This window comes from Cydia pomonella, chromosome 20 (assembly GCF_033807575.1).
Source record: "Cydia pomonella isolate Wapato2018A chromosome 20, ilCydPomo1, whole genome shotgun sequence".
Lineage (NCBI taxonomy): Eukaryota > Metazoa > Arthropoda > Insecta > Lepidoptera > Tortricidae > Cydia > Cydia pomonella.
The window spans coordinates 8,770,445-8,796,166 of record NC_084722.1 but is presented as its reverse complement, the minus strand read 5'-3'; the positions used below and the strand labels follow the sequence as shown (position 1 = coordinate 8,796,166).

Below are 25,722 nucleotides of genomic sequence, written 5' to 3'. Positions count from 1 at the left end.
TTGTCTTACACGTTCTATTGGGTAATGGATCTGTGTACAAACCCTTCACCTACAAACACATAAACTTTCAATCCACACTAAAACCCAATCACTTTCATTTCATCAACAATCACACGTTTCGCACTACTTCCAAATGGTAATAGCGATCTCAGTACAATCGGCTCCGAAATTACATACTCGCCGCGCGGCGTGATATCGAATATCAATCACAGTTATTACACCGCGATTTACTATTTAGTAACGAGGGCAGCAGTACCTAGAATCGTGTCACATTGCCCTTCTGAATATCAATAGCGTGTATCTTTATTGCCAAATAGAGATCGTGGCGAGCGACATAGCATTCGCTCGACTTATAACTCTTATAAGGTACAATTAACGCAAGCTGGGCGGGCACTGTCATGTATCAGACTATTTATTAATATGACTACAATTAAACTAGTTATATTATAAAATCGTGGTCATTTTGGAGGGACCTATATTGTATCACTTTGGAGTGGCAGTTTGCTTAGCACCTAGGATGAAGCTGAGAAACTTTTCATTTTGTAAATTCCTTTGCAAAGTGAGAAAGTGATGCATTTTAATAGCTCTGGAACGTAGTAGGCTTCAAAACCTTTTTGTGTAACTACCTAGTATAACTATTTTTTTTACACTTTTATACAATCTATAAAAAATGAATCAATATAACTTCACTAGGTACCTAACTATGTTAACTTTACTTTGATGCTTATCTTAATAAAGATTTCTTAACGGTCGATTGAGAGAAAACAATACCCAATAGGTTTTTCGTGTTAATCGATAAACTAGCAAGGTTTAAAAATTATATGTGTTACAAACTAAATAAATTGATATTGCTTGCGGTCTAGTCTGTATTTATTGGGACTACTTTTTGACCATAAATTTTATATATTATTCTTTTCAAAAAAAATCTTAAAAAAACAGAATTCCCAAAACACACTAAAATTTCATTAATATCGTTAGAATGCTTCAGGGTTTGTTCAAAATATGTAAAACTATTTTAAAACATGCTTAAATAGTTCAATAGTTTGTATTTGTGGAATTAATACATTAAATTAAGTACCACACACGGGTGCAGCGAGTCTACAAAACCCTAGTTTCATCCGCTTCCTTATTGTACAGACTTCATTATATTCTTTAAGTCTTAAGTATGCCTAATTGGTTATAACGAGAAGGATATCGGCCTCTAGTTTTTTGCCGCGTAACATTCAGCGCGAACGTATTGTGCGCGAGTGCGAATGTCAAAGTTGAACGTTTGACAAGGCCTGCTGTCACGCCGGCAGGTTGTTGCGCAATGGAATGCTATGCGTATGTTTGAGGCCGATACGTGTCAATTAAACAGGAAATCACTATTGTAAGTATTATAGGTTCAATGTAAGTATGCTGTTGGACTATCTAACAGAGCAATGTTTTTAATTGGTGGATAAACTGTCGTCAAGCTCATCATACTTATTAACCTATCGAATGAGCTAATGCTTTTACGGATACTGGAAAGCGATATCTAAATGTACTACATACCTATACGAGGCCTGTACCCCTAGTGTAACTTTGATCGACATCATAACGTGACGAACGCGTTTGCGTTAAGTCTCATTTTGTATAGGATTTTGAGGTTCCAAAACGTCCCGCTTGGCGCGCTCTTTCGAAATCCAATACAAAATGAGACTAAACGCAAACGCGTACGTCAGGTTTGGAAATCGAATTTATTTACACTAGGGGTACTGGACGTTAGTGAGATGACGATATGAGTTGTGCTGGTGTCCGACTTTATTACCTACTTATAACATGAGTTTCACATGATTATCCACCTGGTTTCTTGAGCTTAATAGTCGCTTCCAAACCTCCCCTTATAACGACCCCATTCCTCACACAAAGTTTACCTTAAGTTCATATTAGCCTCACTGGATCACTGTTTACTCTGAGTACTGATAACGTTGATCACAATCTACAAGACACGCATCATTATTCTAATAACACTATAAGAACGTCCTTGACTTGATCTAAAAGCAAATATCACTCCCCCGGTGATTTGTTCGCACACAACATCCTTTTTCCTACTGTCGTTCTCATCTACCCTCCCAACTTCAGCCAAAAAAACCCAATAACCTACAAGCGGTTATTTAACCTAAACGTGACTACTAGCGCCATCTACTTCATGACGTTGGCAAATATTAGTCGGTTCGCAATACGGTCGCGACATAACCTATGGAGGTGAAAATCCTATGGCAGGACGGGGTTCCAAGATACTTAATAACAAAAACAAGTAGCTGATGCAAAGGGATCGCGAAGCAAACTTTCAAGGAATAAGAAACATTATAGTAGAGTGTCAATATATCTAAATATAACATCTGTTTAAATATCTATCCCTGCTCGGTCCGTTATTGTTCAACATGTTTATTAATGATATAGGTAAGTGTTTTCGTCACTCTAAACTTCTTTGCTTTGCTGACGATATGAAAATCATAAATAAGATAAAATCCGACCATGACTCAATGTTATTGCAATCTGATCTCGTACGTCTTGATGAGTACTGTAAAATAAATATGCTGGAACTTAATCCCTCGAAATGCTTTTCAATTACATTTTCCCGTCAACGTAACGTAATCTCTAAATCTTATACAATTAAGGGCCAACCGCTTGAGAAAATAACATATATGAAGGATTTGGGTATTATTCACGATTCCAAACTTATATTTGACAAGCACGTTGATAGTATTATTAGTGGAGCACTAAAAGCATTAGGCTTTATAATGCGTAATTCTCTATATTTCACTCAAGCTAAAACCCTTAAAGTACTTTATTGCGCCTATGTGAGGAGTAAACTGGAGTACGCATCGCAAGTCTGGAACCCTTGCTATAATACTTACGTAGACCGAATCGAACGCGTTCAGCAAAAATTTATTAAATATTTATGTTTTAAACTGAAATTTCCCTATAGTTCCTCCAACTATTTAAGTATTTGTAAGAAGCACCATCTAGTCCCCTTACAAAAAAGACGTGAAATATCTGACATTACCTTTCTCCTGAACATCACCAGTGGCGTAACTGACTGTCCCGAGCTACTAAGCAAACTTTCTTTCAATACTCCCTACCGTTCTAAAAGGTACTATCCCCCAATATCTATAAAAACTGTATCCTCCAAGTATAGGCAGAATAGCTTCCTGGTTCGCGCGAGTCGTAAGCTAAATGAGTTGTCGAAGGAACTTGATATTGACATATTCAATTGTAAAGTTCCTAATGTTAGGCATAGTCAGGTTAAGCGGTGTTTTATGTGAGCTTTCTTTCTCTGTATTATTATATGTATACTGTTTTTTTTTTTTTTGTTTTTGTTCCTTTATTAAGTTTTCATTAGGCGATTAAATGCATTTTATTCATCAACCTAGTGCATTAGCGCCTCGATATGAACTTTAAAATATGCTTTATCAGCATTAACATCTGAAATATTTTACTGTATGTTCTTTTTTCCTTCGAACTTTGAGACCTCAATTATTCTGGGCGCTAATGAACTAAGTGTTTCCGAACCTAGGGTCTATTTTAATGGCTTCTATGTATTTTCATTTTCAATTGTGTTTTTGTTTTTTTCTCACTCTGTACGCATGTGTGTGTGCGTCAGTGTTAGCATTTTTTTAATATACTTTGTAATTACTTGTGAGTTCCTGTAATTGGCTCTCTGTATTAATCTTGTTGTCCTATTGTAAGTTTAAAGCTGTTGGTTCTCCTGAACATAAATAAATAAATAAATAAATAAATAAATAAATAAATAAATATGATATGACCGGCTAGCGTTGAACTCATTAATGGCACCGATACAGACTTTCATTCAATTTCACGTCAACATGTCATCATTTTGGTGTAAGTATGAATTACGGGATAAAAAATATCCCATATGTATATTTTAATCATGTATGTTAAGCAGATAGTTTACAATATGTGTATCATATTTTATCCGAATCCGTTTAGCAATTTTCACGTTTTATATCCCAGTAATTTCCCAGTAAATATTTAAACTTTCCCATTTATATTTAAGCAGTCGTGTATAATCTTATCCGTCCTAGCGATATTTCGCAAGTGGCAAGGACAGACTCCCTGGGCGGAGCTACCCTCGATCCGTATCACAAATGTCATTTATCTTGCAACACCACGCGGTACAAGCTCACATTACGATTGATATGCTAATTTTGACGTTATCGTTTACTATGGACTAATACCTTAATTTGTACTATCACTTTTATTATGTGGCGGAAGAATAGTAAATGAAACTTTTATCTTTCGGTAATAAGTGCTCTAAAATAAACGTGCGAATCATCTCTATCATCAGTCTTCAAACAATAAATGACACCCCCGTCCAATCACTGGTGCCAATACTGCCAATTAAGCTAGGCCTGGAGACCTAGCTAAGTGACAATAGTTTGTAGAAAATACCATACGGAACTTAAATAATCTATGGAAATGATCACGTCACATTAAACCTTCATGTTTTAGTATCTTTATTCGTTAGGAAGGTCTTCAACTTTTTCGTGGTTTTATTAAACATTTCTGAAGCCATATTCAAGTGTTAACCGTTAATTATAATACCACAAAAATCTAAATGGTCACGTGGCTTTTCGTTCCGTCTCTCATCTCAAATATCCCGATTCATTTTTACTTTTCGATTGGGGCGTTTGCGTCCCCTGAATCGTGATGTAAGTACATCCCTAGATCGATGACATATTAATTAATGATAAAAAATTAAATATATTATAGTATATATGGCTTAAATGCAAATATTCATTAAATGCAAAACTCCTCAAAGTCTTTCTCGACAGAAACGGGATAGGGTAGAGCTTTTATATTGATATGAGGAAGCATTAAATTTCAAATTGTAAAATTCAGCACGGTAGTTAAATGCTAATTAACGTCCGTTTAAGTTCCGTAACATTAATTATTTAATTGAACCATCGGAATCCGTTGGAAAGTTCGATCAGAAAATTAACTGTGCGTCGGCTGCAGTTTATGAATTTATGATCTGTATATTGAAGTACGAAGTAAATTTTCCAACATTTTATGATACAATTTGACAACTGTGTTGGTTTCACTTTGAAACTGTTTATGGAAGCTTTATGCACAGTTGATTGAGATGATCGTATAGGTACCAAATAAAATACTTAAGAAGGAAGAATAGCTTTGCTATCCTAGCGAAATAACGGTAATTTTTCTATGAAATTCCATTTCGGGAGAAAACGATTTCCACTAACTAAACCTTAACAAATTACTTTGATTTTGTCATAGAGGAGACAGAACCGTCTTTACGACACACACAGTAAAGTTACGATCATTAGGAATGCATCACACTTGCTCCTTGGCATTTATTTGCCAACCTGTACCAAACTAGTTATTCAAGTATTGTTTCATACCACAATAAACAGCTAACGTGAACACCTAACCTTGCCTTTCATCGTGTTATTAACATGTTTCGATGTGCATGCATAGGTCAAGTATTGACTTACGCATCTGCCGATCATTATCTGCCGTAGATGAGATAATTGTTACTTACAATAATTATATAACTTTTACTAGAACAGCGAAACATAATACCATATTGAATACAAGTACAACTACGCATTTATTTTCCACAGGTCAAGCATAATTAACATTTTAAGCATCTGTAAATAAATTATCTGCCTCATTGGTGAGATATTAACACAAGAACACTGTTAATTAATTAGTTATATTCAATAACTTTTGTACGAACGTTTATAAAGTTTAATTTAGGTATAGTAATATAGTAGTTAATTGTTTATATAAATAACTAGGTACAAGGCCTTGACCCCGCTCCGGGTTTTACCTAATGTTGAGGCTGTCTATCGCAATCCAACGCGGCAACGCAGTGATGGGCACCTTTGCGTCGGGAGTAGTCTGGGGTGGGTTTCAGACAGTAGGCAGGTAACATGTTTACTTAATATTTAAGTTTAGATTTATAATTCAGATAGTTTTTGTTTTAGACCCGATAAATTGTTTTGTTTTTGTGTTGATGCCTAAAATAATCTCAAACGATTATATAAGGGGTACAAAATTAAATGGTTAATGTAAATGGGTACTAACCCCCTTATTCATAAAACTTTACAAGACTCATTTAGTTAATTAAGGTTTTATCCCTTTCTTACACATATATATGTCGAAATGACAGATTAAAACAAACAGTATAGCTAATCGAGGCAAACGCCATTAGGGTTTTTACATACTTAATAAAATTAAAGCGTTGCACAGACAAAGAAGAAGTCATACATTTCTCACGATAGGTATAGCAAAATGATATCATAATAGGATATCATCATGTAAAAATAACCACGATAGCACCAGGAATGTTGGCATTTTAAAGTCAAGGCTAGGTCGGTGGAGTTTACAGAGCAAAATGAGTACCTACCTACTTTGTATCAATTGACATCGAACAAAATTGATTCAAATAAAATAGCCTTATAAATTATAAAATATTTGTCGAGCGTAAAGCCCGACCAGTAATATATGATCACTGTCAAGAGGGTGCCGTTATTCTTCTGCTGTTCAGTTTAGTATGAAACATTTAGTTCCAATGAAATTCCGCAACATGGCGCGTGATCATATATTACTGGTCAGGCTTTAACTGCTACTGATCATAAGCCTGAGCGAGATGTAAGTGCGTGTCCAGGAGGGTAGATATCATGTTTATAATTGTAATTTTTTGTACGTTCAAATAAATAAAAAAAACAATCGATAGGGTTCCTCAAACATGATATTGCCGATTTTTTTAATTAATTTTCATATTTTTAGGGTTTGTACATAATTTGTTATGCATTATTACAGTGCATTTTAGACCTATGTTGGTGATTTTTTTTTCTATAGAGCGAAAATAAAAACACAGGATTCGAATCGATATAGTCGAGGGAAAGGCCTCAAAATTGCTAATTAAATTTATGGCAGCCGGATTGTGATACAAAAAAGCGTTACGACTTTAGTAAAACTTCGTTTTCTAAACCTACTGCACTTTAAAATAAAATATTAGTATTATGTATGAAGCATTAAAATGTATTTAAAATTATTATTGAATTTAAATGTCCTTTTAAGTTTTTTTTGTTAGATATCTGTTAAGTTACTCCCTTAGAATGACGATACAGATCACTGAAAGTTACAAAATTCAGCACTAGTTTTAAAATAAACAACGTTAACGGCACTAACTAAAAAAACAACAACAAAGAACAAGTTTAGTCTCGACGTTGAATAGTTTTTAATTTTCTCTTCACACCTTGTTAAACGTGATTTTTTACCACCCAGATGTATCCATTGTCACGAATATTTTTCCGACAGGTGACAATATCGGTGAAAGCTACAATATTTCGTGTTCTATGTTCAAAATAAATAACTGTCAAAAAGTACTGCCAACTGTCAAAATTGTAAGTGAAAGCGCCATAAGAAATGACTGCAAAAGTCACTGGATGAACGATCAGTTTTAATCATGGACAAGTGGAGGTATGCGTAGATTTGAACATTGTTTCCGCGCGGGGTCACTCTGCCGACCCTTGTGCTAGAAAATAAGGTTTGGATGCATTAGAAAGCTGATTATTATTGAAATACCTATTTAATTCGCATGTTTTAAGTCAGTAGTCATTAACTCCATTATGTGTCTCCGTATCCTCACAATTTTATTTAAGTGATAAATAACGGCTTAATTTGGCGAGTTATGTTACTTTCACACGCGTTAACAGGAATTTTATTCAAGTTTCACATTTTTGTACAAGTTGGTATGTAAGATAAACATGCTATGCAAATTTGTACCTACAGATATCGACCAATACTGAATGTTCCAATAATATTAAATACCCTACGACTTCATCAACGGTAAAACTATGTTACTCGTATTATCAAAAAGTATCTCGTGGTCTTATGTCTCAGTTGTGGTCAAGCTAAAGATGCAACGAAAAATCAATGTGTATGATTATAATCTTGACAATTTAAGCGCGGGCTAGCAACCATTTACATACCAAACATAGAGATTTGCAATAACCATTACATCAGCGTATAGATAAGATTATAACTCATCTTAAAGCGCATGCCCCGTTTTAAATACCATGTAAAGTAACCGGATATTATGCGTCAGGCAAACTAGTTAAGCACCCGGAAAATATCGCCTTAATCTAAACGTTCGCAGGCGTATAATTTGTCTTTAATTGCGAGTCTTCGCTGCCGTAGAAGGCAGGCGTTATCATACAGTAAAGGGATAGCAGGTTCTGGCTTCAGTCTAGGTTATTGCCTGTAAGTACCGGTTTCATCAGTTTTTTGTAACTATTAGCTGAGGTTGGTATGCTGGCTTACTTGCTAGGGTTCCATCTGCTCGAGGATGTGCATTTTTGTCATCCTTAATTGAACAACGTTAAAGAACAGCAAAACAATTATTTTTATCGACAATCAAAATAAACGACGAGTGGATCCTAATCAATAAATATTATTTTGGATGATTGTCACGCAGCTCCTAAACCAATCAGTTTCTTTAAATGCAGTTTATGCAGGTAATACTTTGTTTATCTTAACTAACAGATGGACGTTAAAAATGGCAGCGGTAGCTATCACCCCATAGAGTCCCACTATCAAAACAGATCACTGCTTGGTCAACGTGGCACTCAAAGGCCCACAACACCCGTGCATCCCAATAATAATAAAAAATGTAGCATCTAGGCCATAAAATACTCAAAAAAAAAAGACCTAGACACTATTCATAGGATTTACAGGTAAAGCCTATCCTGGCGCCATCTGCATTGCGTTGCAGTCGAGAGGAGGGCCAAGAGAATTATTAATGACGACGATCTGACGAATGCTCGACTTCAAAGTCTGGAGCATCGTCGCAAGGTTGCCAGCCTAAACGATCTTTTATGGGATACATTTCGGAGAGTGTGCTGAGGAATTGCACAACCTTATTCCTCCGTCCCCATTTCACCATCGGACTACCAGACAATCGGCACTTCGGCATCGCTTCATGATAGGTATTCCACAAATACGCACGAAGCGTTTCGCTTCAACATTCCTTATGCGAACTACCAAGGAGTGGAATGCCTTGCCCGAGTCTGTGTTTCCGTATGAGTACAATCTGAATCTCTTCAAGGCTAGAGTAAATAGGTATCTCATAGGTAAGCGTGCTCCACCGTAGACCGCATTATCACTTACCATCAGGTGTGATCGTGGTCAAACGCCTGACTATTCTCCATAAAAAAAAAAAATTGCCCCTAAGAAGAGTCGGAATAACCAAACTAAAGCTCTGGTTTCCTAGGATAGGCCATACAGCGATTGAATAACGTTACTAGAACATGGAAAACAGAACTCAAAAAGTATCTTAGAAGAAAGAAGAAAGTAAGATTCTTTTTGCATCCGTAATATTACGGCCGCTATATGACGGCACCGCTATCCTAGGAAACCAGAACTTTTCTCTTTAAAGCGAATTGTGGTGAAAGAGTTTGGAAGTCTTATAATAAACGTCAAATTCCTATTGCTTAAATTTTATTACAAACTTGTATCAATACGAGTAACAGTTGATCACTATAAAATCAGTGCAGGTGCAGAGGTAGTTAGTCTCTAACTACCATATGTATCACGGAACCATATATTAAAGAGAAGGTTAACTTAAGTAATTGCAGCAAGTATGTGATTACTTGAACCCGCTAGCCGTGAGTTCATCTTTAGCATTAACTCCCAGGTTTCCCGGTATGGTAATTTCTAACACGACACTAAACCATAAAAAATAATTGCACGCGTGAGAAATTGCTTTGCTAGATTGAATTACATTCTTCAACATTATTATAGATAAGGACTTTATAATTAAGTTCGTTAGTACGTATCATAGAATACCTACTTACATATGTATTTACCATCGTTTTTGGTAGGTATTTACATCACAACAATAATTGTAAATGTAGTCTAGGATGTTTTTGAGCATTGAACAATAATACATTTAAAAGTGGAAAAATTTGCTGCCTATGGATGAGGTCTTGGTGGCTCAGGTGGCAGAGCGCTGGAGTATCGATCCAGAGGCCGTGAGTTCAAGTCTCACCCAAGGCAGTAATTTCTGCTTGTTAAAAAACTAATTTAGTATGGGTGAATTTCCAATATGATTTGGAACTCCGGTAGCCGTCTAAGAAGTGTAATGTTCTTACGGTAGATGTCGCTAGGGTCCCCTAGATCCATATGGTGGGAAGATTAGCTGCCTATGGATGAGGTCTTGGGGGCTCAAATGGCAGAGCGTGGGAGTATCGGTCCAGAAGCCGTGAGTTCAAGTCTCACCCAAGACAGTAATTTTTCCACTTTTAAATTTATTCTAAGCTTAATAGCATCTTTCGCAGACGTTCCTGCTCGTTAAAAAAATAATTTGAACAATAATGTTAGGTTTAATAAATATTCTTTATTCTCATAAGAATTTGTACATTTCACGTAAAATGAGAATTTAAACATATACATTTTATTTACATATTCAATGTCACAAAAGGAGCGACAGACACTAATTAAAATTACATTACATTACAAGCATTCGTTATTATTTTGCCGGTAAGTTAAAGTATTTGTATTAGGGTGTAGATTATTGAATGTTTAAAAGATATTCCACTAATCTCATGTGGTTGGCAAAGAAATTGCGGGGTCATTTTCTAGTAGAAAATGGGCCATGTATATTATACCGTCACAAAGGGGGGGTTAAGCGAAAAAAATATTAACTTCTAATAATAATAAATACTTACTATTTACACTTGCATCGTAAATAACTATTCTGGCCTTACTGTGTAATTCCAGAAAAGTTTTCTCCAAAAGGCGTGAAATAAGTATTATAAAAACTATAAAAAGATAACTTTAGGTGCTTAGTCGGATAACAATAAATACGAGTATCATAATGACCAATACATAGGTTTGTACGCAAGTATGGTTGTATACGGTTGTATTTAGGTATATGGTTGTATAACAATATTCATTATATTACATTTACGTAGCCTCAATATGTCTCTAACAATCGTGACACATAAATGACTAGGTTCCTACTTTGAGCCACGTCTGTGATGATACTTTCTTGTACTACCCGATTATAAAAGGGAGTCGCGATGCGACGGAGATGGATTCAAAAAGGTGGAGAAGAGAAAGACGCCAGCTCGTCAGAATAAGTGCGGTACCGCCCGACTGGACCCAACCATTTGCTGCGTCCCGCAACACCGTCGACACTGCTGTATGTGTCCCGATTACACTACCTTACGAAGTTCGAAGACATCGTAAAGTATAGTACGAGTCAAGTCCGGATTCGCCCTGAGGGTCGCGAAGTTGGAATCTCGACACAATGCGAATTTCAATTCTTTTGTGGTGAGCGTTCCGACTGAACGTCTAGCGACCTTTACAAAGCAGGAGTTTTGGCCGAAGGGTGTCAAGTTTCGGCGGTTCCGCGGCCGGTTCCCTGACCCAGCCGGGTTGCGAAATGCTAGTTTTAAGGTGGGCCCATAGTTGCGCGAAAATAAAGATTTTCGTTTCATTCATTCATAAACTCAAGGTGTATTTGATGCTTCACTCCACATTTTAGTCTGTTTCTAATACAATACAATGCACTCTTTCAAAGAGTTGCATAATTTGAAGGTTAGGTGTCTGCACTCTTTAATTAAGCGTGTCCGAGATTACTTATATTGTAACCATTTGGATCTTTCATAAGAATTTTAATAGCTCTATTACTTTAGTGATTTGGTCCATTCTAAACAGGTTTATTCGAAATTCTTGAGAAGTGATCTTGTTTAACCACAAGATTTCATAAATGATAGTAGCTATTAAAATTAAGTTACACTACGTAAGAGCTTCTTAAATAATTAATTATTGCATGTTATCTCTTCCAGTCACCTGTCTGTCTATTAAAACATTGACCGGTGTGTTTTTATGTGTGCACTACACATAGTTGCTGTTGTGCGACTTTCGCTACCTTTCCTAACCATCAACGCCATTACACAACCTAAAAAGCCATATGTGTTTCATATGTCTGTCCGGATGTTTTCAACTGATTCTCGTGAAAAATTGAGAGTAGTTCGATATAGATTTTTTCATCGATTAAGTCTTCGAATTTTGTCGGAGCCATGAGGGTTTGCGAGTTCTACAGTTCACAGGTTTACTAATTTTTAGGGTTCCGTACCTCGAAAGGAAAAAACGGAACCCTTATATGATCACTTTGTTGTCCGTCCGTCCGTCTGTCTGTCTGTCAAGATCCTTTTTTTTTGTTAGAAACGCGTGGAGGTATCAAGCTGGAATTTATATCAAATACTCAAGTCTACTGTCCTTTAGAGCTGTGAAAAAATCAAACTTCTAAGCCAACGCAATCAAAAGATACAGCCGTTTATGCCGAAAATTTCCGCAAATTTTCGACACTCACTCGGTCAAACCTACAGGGTACTTTCCGTGAACTCAGAATCTTGAAATTTGGCACGAAGCAACGTCTTATAGCACAGATAAAGGAATAAATGCGAAAACCGAAATACATTTTTAGTTACATCATATTACAATATATACCTACAGGTTTGTACGGAACCCTCGGTGCGCGAGTCCGACTCGCACTTGGCCGGTTTTTTATAAGTAATATATCTAAAATAAGCTATAGAAAACAGTTCTAAATCTTGGCATTTCTCGGGCTAAATGTGTCACGACCTCGCAGAAGCGACGTGATATGCCAGGCCATTTCTACAGCGATATTCAGATGCCGATCCGATTTGATATTGTTATTGTAGTGATAGTTCATAGCAACTTAATAGATACAAGTAGTATGCTTCCGCTGCTTCCCTGGCTAATCGTGGGAACTTGCATCTATCCGGGTTAAAGTATAGTGTTCGTAATAGAACCATGAAGAATAGCCGAGCTATTTTATGCTTGTTGCTTTTTACACGAACTCTTGTGTCACTATCTATTTATTGATAAATTTGAATACGGCATGTATAAATATAGATTACTATAATGAATACTTCGTAATGATAATGATAAATGTCTAGGAGACCGAGCTTTGCTCGAAAAACTAATAGAAACTCAAAAATGCGCGTTTTTCCAGAGATAAAACCTAGCTAGATGGATTTTTCGCCCCCGAAAATTTCGATCGAATTTTTAAGGTTTAAGAGTAAGTATAGTTTATTGTTCAAGTAGGCATATTACTATGCGCTTATGAACGTCAAATAAAGCTTCCCCGGCTCTAACTCTACACCTCTGACCCGAAAAGTTTTGAATCCCTCCATAATTGTAGGAGGGTATCCCAATATGGGACCGGCAAGAAACTCTGATGTACTCGAATGTACCAATGACAGTCCTTATTTCACAAAAAATACATTTATGGATAAGAGAGTGTTTTACTGTTTATGTGTAAGTCTGGGTTTACTTATTTGCAAAACGAGCGTTTTGAGGATTAGGAGTAAAAACAAGAGATACGAGTATTAAAACTTACGCTGTGAAAATCAGTTGCGTTAAACCCTTAGCAACATTTAACATCAATTTAAATGTAATAATGAACGACTCTTTACCCATTTACATCTATTGCACCATCAAAGATGCTCCTTTAACCTTGTTTGAACGCTGTTGCAACTGCATTTGCTAAATGCCATGCTCAGCCCTTTGGGTAGTACAATTTATAGCTACCTATAATTCAGAAGTTACTTTTATAATTATCTTATTGACGTACAATTTTAAACTATATTTCCTAAGCCAATAGGTCGTGTTAAATTTAAACGTTTATAAAAACAATACGTGCTTTTAAATGAATTGGTCTATTGACTAGACACATAATTGGTATACAATGGTTTGTTAATATCTTAGTTTCCTAATTAACTAAGTGTTTTAGTGATTAACCACGACCTTGATTGGTATTTTACGAGTCTGAGGTAAGGAACACGTTTTTAAATGATAATAGTGTGTAAAGTAGCTACATTGATTTTTTTCTTGACAAGTCATTATTTCGTAGGTAGTTAAAAGCGAGACAAACGACCCGATTTGAAGAATGATTAAGACACGTTTACGATCTTGGAAAGATCGATAACTAAACGAGATGTCAAAATTGACGTTTATTTTGATTCCGCTGTGATCCCAATAAGATCTATCTACGATATTTCTAACGTCAAAGTGACATTGGTTGCCCGAATCAAGCTGCTTTTGTCAATTATACGACATACAAACTTATCTCTTATCGTATCTCATTCTTCGAATCGGGCCGAAAGTGTTTGCGATAGGTACTACTTAAATCTTAAAGGCATGAATAGTCCGTTTTCAACCGGACGACTTGGACATCTGGTAAGAAAGCTGGTCTTTACTCGTACCAGCTTAACTTGTATATCCAGAATAATAAATAAACTTTGACATTCGCGTATACTTTGCAAAGTTTCTCTAACGTCTTCACAAATACCACCTCCTTTAATAGACAAAACATTCGCATAAATGTGCTCCTGCTCAGGTATTTACGTGACATTTGCAAAGGTCGCACTTGCATCCTCGCAGTCAAATGCCAAACGTCTGTCTTATATTTTTCTAGCACTTGGATGTTAACAAACCGTCAAGTACCGCACCTTTGTTGTTGGATCTATTGAGGATCCAAGCATTAGGTCATGCTTCGTTTGGATTGGGGTTGGCAGTGTAGACTTTCAATATTAGTTAGACGATTTATACGTCCTAATTTCATAGAAGTTTGACGTCACTTGCATTTTCTGGGCTATCAAAATCGCTGCAGACTTATCTTGGACTAACGCTACCTAAGCATTATATGCTATTTGTATGTGAATAAATAATATACACAGTGGAAACCCAATACGGGCGATACATTAAACCAGATAATTATAGAATTTATTCGTGTATATTATGTAAATAAATATCTTCTATATTTATTTGCAACTGATCAGTTTAAATGTTCTGAGTTTAAAACGCTGCGAGTGTACCCACGACCGCAAAGAGCCCGGCGCCAACAACTACTATGGTGAACGAACGCGCAGCTATCTCACATCGCGAATTTTTAACAAGATTTCATTTGAAGACGAGTGTAGCAGCAAAAACCTCAACTCAAAACGTGCCTCCACTTAAAAATATTTAAATAAATAAATAAAATATAAAACAATCCTAATCTTGGGCAACTAGTTTTTACATTTGGAGATAAGAAAAACAATAGAAACCTACATAAAGCCTGATCAGATCACGCACCATATTGCGGAATTTCATTGGAACTAAATTTTTCATACTAAACTGAACTGTCACACTATACATGAGAATAACAGCGCCCTCTTGACAATGATCATATACTTCTGGTCGGGCTTTACATACATATAGTACTTAGAATAAGTCATAATCATAAATACTTAGATAAATAAGTAGTTTATAATATAAGATCGGGTACACAATAACTGTGAGTGCAATATTCGCCAATAAATGTTATGTTTGGCGAAATTTTATGTAAATGTATATTGTACCAACTTTTTTTGATAAGTAAATAAAATAAAAAGTTAAGATCGTCATAATTTCATAGAAGGTCGACGTTTAAAATAATACTTGCATCGTCTGGTCTATCAAAATTGATGCTGAGGTTGGTCTAACTCTAGATTAAATCTTACTACACATATATTTTCGTATAGCTCGCTTAAAACTTATTCTAAATGGGCTTATTTCTCTATGATTTTACTGAGCAAACTCTGTGTCAGCGTAATTTAGTGTAATTGATATCTTTTATTTTATTTATTTATTATTAACATAAAAAGATATATCTTAAATAGATACTGAGTCCCACAAAACAGTTTACACGGTTTGACTGTGGGATCGTGCAGTCTTTCGTTCTCCTTTATTTGGCGATTTTAAATCTATGTGAGTGCGCCTACCTCCATCGATACTCAATCAGGAAGACATACTGCCTACTTTATCAGTCCGCACTAACAAGATGAGATAACACATATCTATAATACCTGTAAGCGTGCACGTGCACGGGGCAGCCAGTGAGCGGGTTGTAGAGCAGCAGCACGCACGCCACCACGTCGCCCTGCACCACGGCGCTGGTGATGCTGCCGTGCGGGATGAAGTGCTTGATCGTCTGCTGCTTGCCTTTGGCCGTCACATTCTGGATTATCTTCAGCCCTTTGTGGGACACCTGTGAGAGAAACCTTATGTTAATATAACTATGGCTCGAAATGTGTATGTTATATCTCCTCTCTCATATTGACGTACGATTTTTTTGTGAATCTATTACTATCAAGTACTCAAGCTTCATTGGTACCTAATGAAAATATTTGACTTCATTTTAAAAGTAATTCACTAACAGTCACTGACACCGATGTGAAATAGGTATACAATTACATCAAAAGAACAGTTGGTGATTTCAGTATAAACTCACTAGGAAAGGTACAAGTAATATAATTGATCGATTTCCAGCACCAGATTCCCTGCTGTGCTCTGATCAGATCATTACATGAGCTTATTTATTGTAACTTACCGCAATACTTGTAATCCACAAACAAAAAAAAGTACGACTGGCGAATAATTTGCTATTTGCTCATAACAAATTTTACAATCGCCTCTCCTTATGGCGATCGATAATTGATCATACTCGTAAAGTAAATGGTGGGCTCAATCAAAACAGGTCCATAATACAATGGCCCTACTGTTACATAAGGTAGTTGCATGATCCTACAACATAATAAAACAATTAGAACACCATACTTTCACTGAACTTTTTGCCAAGCTGACCCGCGCGGACGCGTGGGTGACGTTCTGAATATTCAAAGGAAAATCACTTTCTATTGCCGGAGTGACAATGGTAGTGACAAGTAAACAAAAAAAAACAAACAAACGGAATGTCACCAGAACAGGTGTGCCAAATGACGTAAAAAAGTCTTGGCTGTTAACTGACTTTGTCTGCTGTGCGTGAATGGAGCGGGTTTTTTGACGACATCCAGACTCCTAACCTATGGCAATTAGCTCTTTGTACGTATTAGGCAATTCAGCAAAAGATCTTACCCAAAGCTTATAATATCAAAGCTTATAACGTTACAATATCAATTATCATTAATCAATCGGCAATGATTAGATAACGAGCTATTTTTCACCTTAGGCTGAGTCAAGTAAGTCAGTGTGTTTTACTTCTTCTCACATTCAAGTCCAATGCATTTCCCACAGACGTACAATTTTAAAATGTTCACTGACCTGTAGTGTAACCTTAAAAGGCTCCAATTCCCTGGCCCGCTCTTCCAGCAGCTGAACCGCTGGTAACGCGAACTCCTCCCCCCGCAGCCCCCGTGACTCCTGCGCGCCCAGGAACCACACGTAGTACGACGCTTTCTTTATGTCCTTCTTCAGTCGTAGCGCCATCTTGGGGCCTATGTCATTGTTGGCGTCCTGCAACAAGAGAAAGATTCATTAGGTATTTTGCTGTTTAAGCCTGCGTTATAGGGTCCTACTTCTAAAGGCTGGTTTTTTGACTGAGTGACAAAGAATCCACGATATAAATAATGAGTGATCTAGGGCCAATTTAAGCAACGGTTTTAAGTCGTAGTGACCGGAATGGTATGGATAGGAGCAGAACAGCCTCGTAAAGCCAAAATTAATATAACTATAATTATAGATATATTATAACTAATACACATGAAAGGCCACATAGTAATATGGCTTTATAATTAAAGTACGTATACTTGGAAACATAAACGTATAATTTAAAAAGGCTTGTTATTGAGACCACATGGTAAAACTTGGCATGTAATGCCGGAAGATGAAGTAATGCGTAGACCTGCCACAAATAAGAAATTGTTATATTCTATCCATGTTTTATTCAACGCGCTACCTACCGCACATAATGCTTACTCTGAATTCAACGCCCGCTTTGTATCTATAAATTAATATTCCACTTCGAAAGCACTACACGGTTGACAAATGTTTATATTTTGCGCAACTAAAATAAGGGCAGTGGACACACTTGCATTTGTTATAGCGATTACTAATTTTCACACGCAGCTTGCTTCATTCGGTCAACCTTGGTTGAAATTGTTTAAATCGCCAGCACGCGGAGGAATGTGGGCGATAGAATTTCCAATAGACTTGTAATAATTTATTCATGAAGAATGAGATGGTGCAAATCGTGACCGCGATCTTAGTGTTCGATTTATAGGTTTAGTAGCTGAGCTGACGAGGACGCAGGGTTGCTACATGCAGGGCCTATTGCCACATTTTATGGTTGTTTTAATTTACTAAATTTGAATATGTGAAATATTGCGTTACAATATTTAAATCGTATGGAAATTTGGAAGCAAGTTAACGCGTTTTTGTTAATCGTAAATGTATTAAGCATTTTTATGATTCCGTTGAAATTACGAGCAGCAACACAAGACCGTAATTCTGCAATATGTAGGTATGTATGTTCCGTTGCTTACTTTTTACCTCTTTTCGAAAGAATACCACAAATACATGCACATTTACAAAATTGACATTAAGACATGCATAAATTGCGCTACAGAAATTACATAAATCAACACTTTCAATGGCAAGTGCCCCATTTCCAATACAACATTAACACACCTAACGTGTTCTTGGCACTGAATGTGTTAAATTAAAAAAAAATGAATCGCCCACAAATCTCAGCGCTGACACGCCCCACATTTCCGAATTTATGAAACACCCAATCCATCATCCTTGCAAATCTCGTAAAAAATATATTGCAATAGATTAAATTATTACAGTTAGTGCTATGAGGCGGAATGTGGATTAGTTCCGCTATTCAGGCCATTCGGTTTTTGCTAATGGTGACCAGAGGCATTACTGGTGAGGTTAGGCTTGGCTAAATACCGCGGTTTAAACTGTCCAATCATAAATGTATCATGTGGGTCGAGCATATTGGTATAGTAAGTGGAACGGAGGGTAGATGGCGCTAAAAAATAGTATACTTCATAGTCAGACGATAGACCGTCGATCAGAAAGTGTTGGCCGGCGCAGAACCAATCACATGCAGATTGGAGATTTGAAGAGCTGCTTTTATAGGTATCATTTTTACAACCTATATATTTAGGTATAGGTACATATACGTTTTATATGAGTTCTAAATAGTGGGTTTCAAGGCAGACCATAATGATAAATGAGATTCGAGTTCTATTGATAAATAAGACGGTGTGTTCGAAATGAATGCGTACTTGTTTAGCATAATATTTTACCTTCGTATCAAGCTAAAACAATAACAAACGCATATACATTATACATTTATTATTATTGTAAAATTACTTTTACACACAGGTACCAAAATAATACAAGATAACGGAAAGGATGTAAAAAGCAACGACCTCCAATTTTAAGGTGTTATTGCCCTGCGATCAACTGAGACTCGAACAACAAATAAAATTGCCAAATATCGACGCGAACTTGAACGTGAAACGTAAAAAAAATCGAACGGAACACTTAAGACAATTTAGTAGCGGAATTGTTCGAGAACAAATTAAACTTTTGTCAAATAATAGTTCATTTTATTTAAAATTAATATGGTTATTTACATTTGAACTTCTAAGTGGGTATATATTTTTAGCAAAATTTTTAGGCAAATTGTTTAATATTATTTATCAACTAAAAAAAGTCTTTTTTGCAAAATAAAAGAGGGTACAAATGAATGTACTAATATAAAAACATGCAATTGAATTGGATCCACTATGAACAAATTTGTGCAAATTTTAGTGAAAAGGTAGCTTATAATTTGCGAAGATTACTTTTTTGTTCTGGTGCGTGTAAAGTTCTCAATCCACATTACGCTCGAGAGGGGATTTTAAAACCCTTTTGTTCCTATAATGATAAGAGACGAACCCTTCCTGTAGCCTTACCACGAGCTTGATCCTGACATGACACTGCCATTCGCCAGCGTGTGCTTAACTTACATTTTTTGCATCTCGCTCGTACTGGCATATTAGTGCAAGCGAGATATTTAGAAAGTAAGTTATGCAGTTAGGTCAGTGACAAGCTCATGGTACCCGTACGTATATTATGAGTGACGGACTCAGCCAGTGCGATTACTAGTCATGATGATAATATATACTGTTAACACGTCTGCAAGTAGAGTAGCTTGAAAATAAACTCCACTTCGCTCGAGTTAGCTGTTCGCAAAGCTATGTGTCCGCAAAAACGCATCATAGCCGCACGCCGCACCAACCTAACCTGTGGGGTAAAAAACCGGTCAAATGAACGGACATCGCGTTGCAATACTTAGTTTACTAGGGATGTCCTACGATTCTGTGTGAATCGGCAATTTCAAATCTAATCCTAACTTCAGACCGTCTAGCATGAGTTGCGTTCTCGGACGCGAGTCCATACTTGAGAAGTCGCGCAGGATGTACTTATGCAGTAGCGCGCGAGAATGGAACTCATGTTAGCCGGTCAGGTAAGCGCGTAATCATTTAAAGCGACGACGATTTTTTCATTATGTACAGCATTTGTAGCGAATCTTTAGCGAAGGTTTAGCGAATCTAGTGAATAAATGATGATTATGATGACAATTTTTTTAATGTCCATTTTCTACACACACTCATTTTAAATGCAAGGAAGTTTAAACCTCCACATTTGAAATCTATAGGTATATTTTGAATTTGAAATAAACTTACGACTATTATAAACATTTAGACGGCACTATTAAGGTAAATTACCTAATAAGGGCCACTTGAACCATCCAGGGTTAACCACTAACTCGGAGTTTACCGGTTAATCGCGGAGTACCAGTACAATTTATCCTTGGGTTAATGGTTAACACCGAGTTAGTGGCTAACTCAGGATTGGTGCAAGTGGCCCTAAGCGCCTCTTGCAACATCCCACTATCTGGGGAAATCCTGAACCCAGTTTCAAATTGTACAGGTAACCATGGTAACTCCAGGTTTAACCGGTTAACCTCGGGTTAGTGGGATGATGCAAGTGGCCCTAAGAAGATTAATAATCAACTTCTTCGTTATGGTTTTATATAAGCATGTTATTTAATTCTATATACGCATTAAACGATGTCATCTTTATCTAATGCGACTATGTAAACATTTTATTGGGTACAGCCCTATCGCCTACATACCAGCAGCCGGTCTCGCCACATCCCTATAAGGTTAAAGTTGACAAGGATGCTGTTCGCATATAATCCGAAAAATGTTCAACGAACGGTCGCTCATTCATAAAATAGGTGAGCTGGTTAAGGTAAGGAATGCTTAACGTTACTTACTTTTAAAGAAACTGTTTACTAATGGTTTCAATACAAATAATTCATTAGTAAGTAACTAAGGGTTAAAGCTACTACTTAATAGAGACCAACCTCAACCATTAAAATAAATTATACAGGCTTAAAACAAAAATTTACATATTTAAGCAAATTTAAGCTTGAAGTTCTTATTTTATTTTGACATTCGTTTTCCATTATACTACACTATCGGAGAACCGCGAAAAACGAAATTTCGTTCTCTGCCTCCCCATAAGAGTGGCAGATAACGATATTTGGTCTTTCGTTTTTCGCGGTAGGCCCTCTGACCTGCAACGTCATCTCTATAGTCCTACATTATGGAACTTTCATCAAGATCATCAATAAATTGATGGCCGGATTTCACAATACTAAGTACAGGTTTGTATGTAGGTCCCATACGTAGGTAGTTGTACACTTCGTACACTTGGCCCTCGATAGGTATCAGTACACGACGGGAAGAAGTTGATAACTCAAGAGGAAATATTGAAGAAATTTGAACCTTATGTAATTTTATTTTAAGTTCCAATTTCTTCAATTTTATATCTCGAGTGAATATATTTCGCCTACTGTACTACGAAAAAAAAACCGGCAATGCAAACGCAAATTAAGGATGTACCTATCTATTATATGCAAATATATGATAAGCGGTGTATATGTACAACAATATGTCATTGTGTGTTTTCTTGCGTCATAATTGTAAGGTTTATATGTGAAGACAATTCGCGATTAGCAGTGTCAGTTTTTGTCTAATTATGGTTAGGAAGGAACTGCGTGTCAAGGCAAAAACTTTATGCCACGTCGGTGACAAACAAGCAAATAAGCCTGGTGGTAAGCCTTAAGTACTACGCCATATCACCGCCACATGGAATCTTGCAACTCCATGAAAGTTGAAGACACTTTAAAAACCTGTACAAATGTGCACACGGTCGCAAAATTGGATGGCCATTATATGCATAAATTACATAATGTGCAAGACTCGGAAAAACGCCCGCCATTTTGAAAACATAACCATAATTTAGGACCCATTTATGAGTCGAAATTTTCTTTCACATTCTGCGGATGTCATTGGGGCATATTCCGCATATTTAATCGTTGACATTGGTATAAGGTAATCCACGTTGTACGGGAAAGGGTTATGTTTTCAAAACGACGGGCGTTTTTCCGACCCTTGATAATGTGTAATAATAATGCATTTGTAGAACTCTATTAGTGTAGTCTCTTGTGAAAACCTCAGCAAAGATTATTCCAGAGTCGGAGCGTTTGCGGAAGAAAGTTGCTTTGAAACCACAGAGTGGTGCAGTGCGACCATTAGGTTTAACTTAGGACACGTCGGTACAGTCAGCAGCAGTACTGAGCTATACAAGTGACTGTTCATAATGATCTGCACATGTCTCTGTCGTTAAAAGAACATTGGCTGCTTGATCGCATTGTTATTATTGTATACATATTGTTTATCTTTTGAGGTATACGGAGCGACTAGTACTTATGTAGCAACATAAAAAGTAAAGGGTGTACTTAATGTAAATGAACTTAGGATTTTGTCGGAAGTGTGCATGTTCACGGAAAACTGTTAATAGCCAACATCCTCACATTGTTCTGAGAAAGGTCACGTCTATAGTAAGTAGTATTCATTGGATGAACTAACATAACAAAGTAACACAAATAGAGTACTTAGTATCTAACCTCAAAAATGTATTCAGCAAATAGACCACAGGGGCATTTTTTACATGTCAAATTTTTACAAGTAATAAATATAACCAAAAATTAAAGGTCTATGATTTTTAGCCGACTAAACATCATTCAATCTATCATTTTGTAATGCAATTAATCGCAACAGCATTAAATGTAGACTTTATAATTATCGATGTATCCACGATTACGATATAAGTAATAAGTTTTAAATTTAGTTAACGTTTAAACGTGCTTCTCCTTGGTGATCAATAAATACATATACCGAAATCAGTGTTTTCGTCAAGACTATTAAAATTAATCCCACCAAAAACATTTTCATGTAAAATGTTGTCGAAACGAATCCATATGGCTTGCACTGTCCAAAAGTCATGTAAAGCCAAGCTTCTTACTCTACACGCCCTAACTCTACAAGCCCATTAACTGCATCACAAACTCTACAATTTAATTCAATTAACTGTATTTTATAATTTTTGATATGCTTGTTTTTGCTTGAATGTAAATTCCATGTTGACGTGTAAAAGTGCCCTATTTGCTGAATAAATGTTGAAGTTAAAGTTGAAGTACACGTGACTTGGCCGTTTTTATTTCTTTTTTTACTACACTAATCACAGCCTACAATAAATCACATTACAGCCTACATGGTTTTATATCAACATCTTTAATATGGGCCAATCCGCATCGGGCTAGCGAGGGGACTATAGCCCGAGCCCTCTCGCGCATGAGAGGTGGCCTGTGCCCAGCAGTGGGACATATATAGGCTGAATTATTATTATTAATATGGGTCTTTAATTTTTTTTGTGCCTTTTCCGTTCAAAAACCATGTCTAAATACACGAATTACTCGTTTTTATAAAATATACAGGTGGTGTTAGAAATTGATGCTAGAATTCGACATCAATATTACAAAAAGAAAGAATGGCAATCGAATCAACCGTAACGCCGAAAGTTAAGAAACAATGGCACAGCTAATCAAGACAGTTAACTTTAATCTAAATAAAAAACACATTCCCTTTCGAAACAGAGCCCTATGTATTGTTATTAATTGACAGCCAAAAGTACAAACTTTCACTGAGACGAATTAGGTAACAGTCAACAATACCTTACTGTTGGTGTCTTTAGAGACAATTAATTTATAAAGACAGGTAGTCTACAGGTCAAGTACAGGTCGAATAAGCGACTGTGACCCTTACTTTCTCACAGTGTTAGCAAAATGGAATTATGGCGCCGTTTAAATACCTATATAATTTGTCTTGTTTAGTATTAGGCGCTATTAAATTAAAATGTTCGCCTTCATGCCTTTCATTATAATTTTGTGGTTGTGACAGCTTTCAAACGAGTCCAATTTTACGTTTCGGAGTTCTAAGTGACAATTTTAACACGCACAAACCATAAATGTATAAAGAGAAAATCTACAACACCTACTTACAATAATAACGAGGCACGCAGCCTTGAGTGGATATGTATCTTGATTAATTTACTACCCTCTCGTAATAGCAATGTATCTACAATAATTCGAGGAATGTTACTTTCTATGGATATTGTTAATCTTTTTATTCACCTGTCTCTAATGGTGCCTGTTCGATAATTAAATTCAATTGTATCGGTTACTTACTAAGGTCGTTTGTAGTATCTGAATTGAATGTCACGGAATAATTGTACTATTAGATGATTAATTGTCATGGAATTGATTACTGATAGTGGACATTTCGTAACAGTTATTGTCACGGAGAGAGTGAGAAGGCAATAATAATACGTCATGTTTGATGGATCGTAAATATTGGTTTATTCGACGTTAAGTGCACAGGTTGGTTGAAACGTAGTCAAGGGAAAGCGTCTTCATGACAGACCTGCTGGTTCGAACATAATATAATATCTTAAGGGTATATCTATCCCTCACTACCACGTGAATGTCGTAAATACATTACGTAAGGTAATTAAGGGCAATTGCAACTATGGGAAAATACAACTAAGCGTAAAGGTAAGAATATAATCATCATGTATGCTAGGATTGCTAGGTACTTGTACTTACTTAGGTAGATAGGGAAAAATTACAGCACAACCTTATAAGTAATATGCACTTCTAATTATTTCGATCATCCCCATGTGTGATCAAAATTATGGGTTAGCATTTCTTCATTGTAAACCACTAGACTTTTATTAGATATTTTTCAAAAGCAGTCCTATCAAGTATCAAGATGAAAATTATCCGTTTATCTCTTTCCCCAATATGTCAAACGAAAGTAAAATGCAGTGACTCAACTAATTGTAAGTAAAAAATCATGGAGAGAGTCGCGGCTTTAGAAAAAATAGTTTGCGTTGTCACTCGTTTTCGAAAAATGTTGAATTTAGCAAAAAATTGCGTCATTTAGAAAATTCCAAGATTACCGAAACATTTAAACATGCATATTCAGGCATTAAGCAACTAAAAGCAATAAAGTTAGTTGCAAGCCCCAGTTTAGTGTCTAATCGTGCTTACGGGTAATTTCATTGTTCTGGCGGTGTTGTAACGGCGCTAACGGTCACCGTACCGTGCGTTACATACGTGTCACTGATCATTAGTGGTACTGTTTTACGATGACACTTTAAGGGTCACGTGTTTTAACACACTTGTTTCGTGTACGTATTGTTTCATGGTTCTTCCAGTCCGCTATGATGACCTGACTGTGTGTGACAGTTGGGCACCCTTCAGCATCGCTGTCTTACTTTTCCTTATCCATACTTAGGCTTAATAAGAAAGGGATCGAAATAATCCATGGCTCTAAAGATAAGGCATCGATTGTTCCGATTCCTTTCAGCTCAGTAACTTTAAATTGTCAGCGTTACGAA

At 36.4% G+C, this 25,722-nt stretch overlaps 1 protein-coding gene across 4 annotated transcripts in view; it reads right to left on the bottom strand.

Annotated features, from left to right (window-relative positions):
• Nucleotides 1-25,722, bottom strand: part of LOC133529162 (zinc finger CCCH domain-containing protein 13) — a 115,712-nt gene that overhangs the window by 24,631 nt on the left and 65,359 nt on the right. For all 4 annotated transcript variants that reach the window (XM_061866807.1, XM_061866808.1, XM_061866809.1 and 1 more), the window contains exons 4-5: nucleotides 17,173-17,364; nucleotides 15,939-16,120 (exon numbers count right to left, since the gene is read on the bottom strand). In XM_061866807.1, coding sequence (XP_061722791.1) covers nucleotides 15,939-16,120; nucleotides 17,173-17,337 — 347 coding nt within the window. In that variant the 5' untranslated portion in view covers nucleotides 17,338-17,364. The remainder of the gene's footprint in view (nucleotides 1-15,938; nucleotides 16,121-17,172; nucleotides 17,365-25,722) is intronic.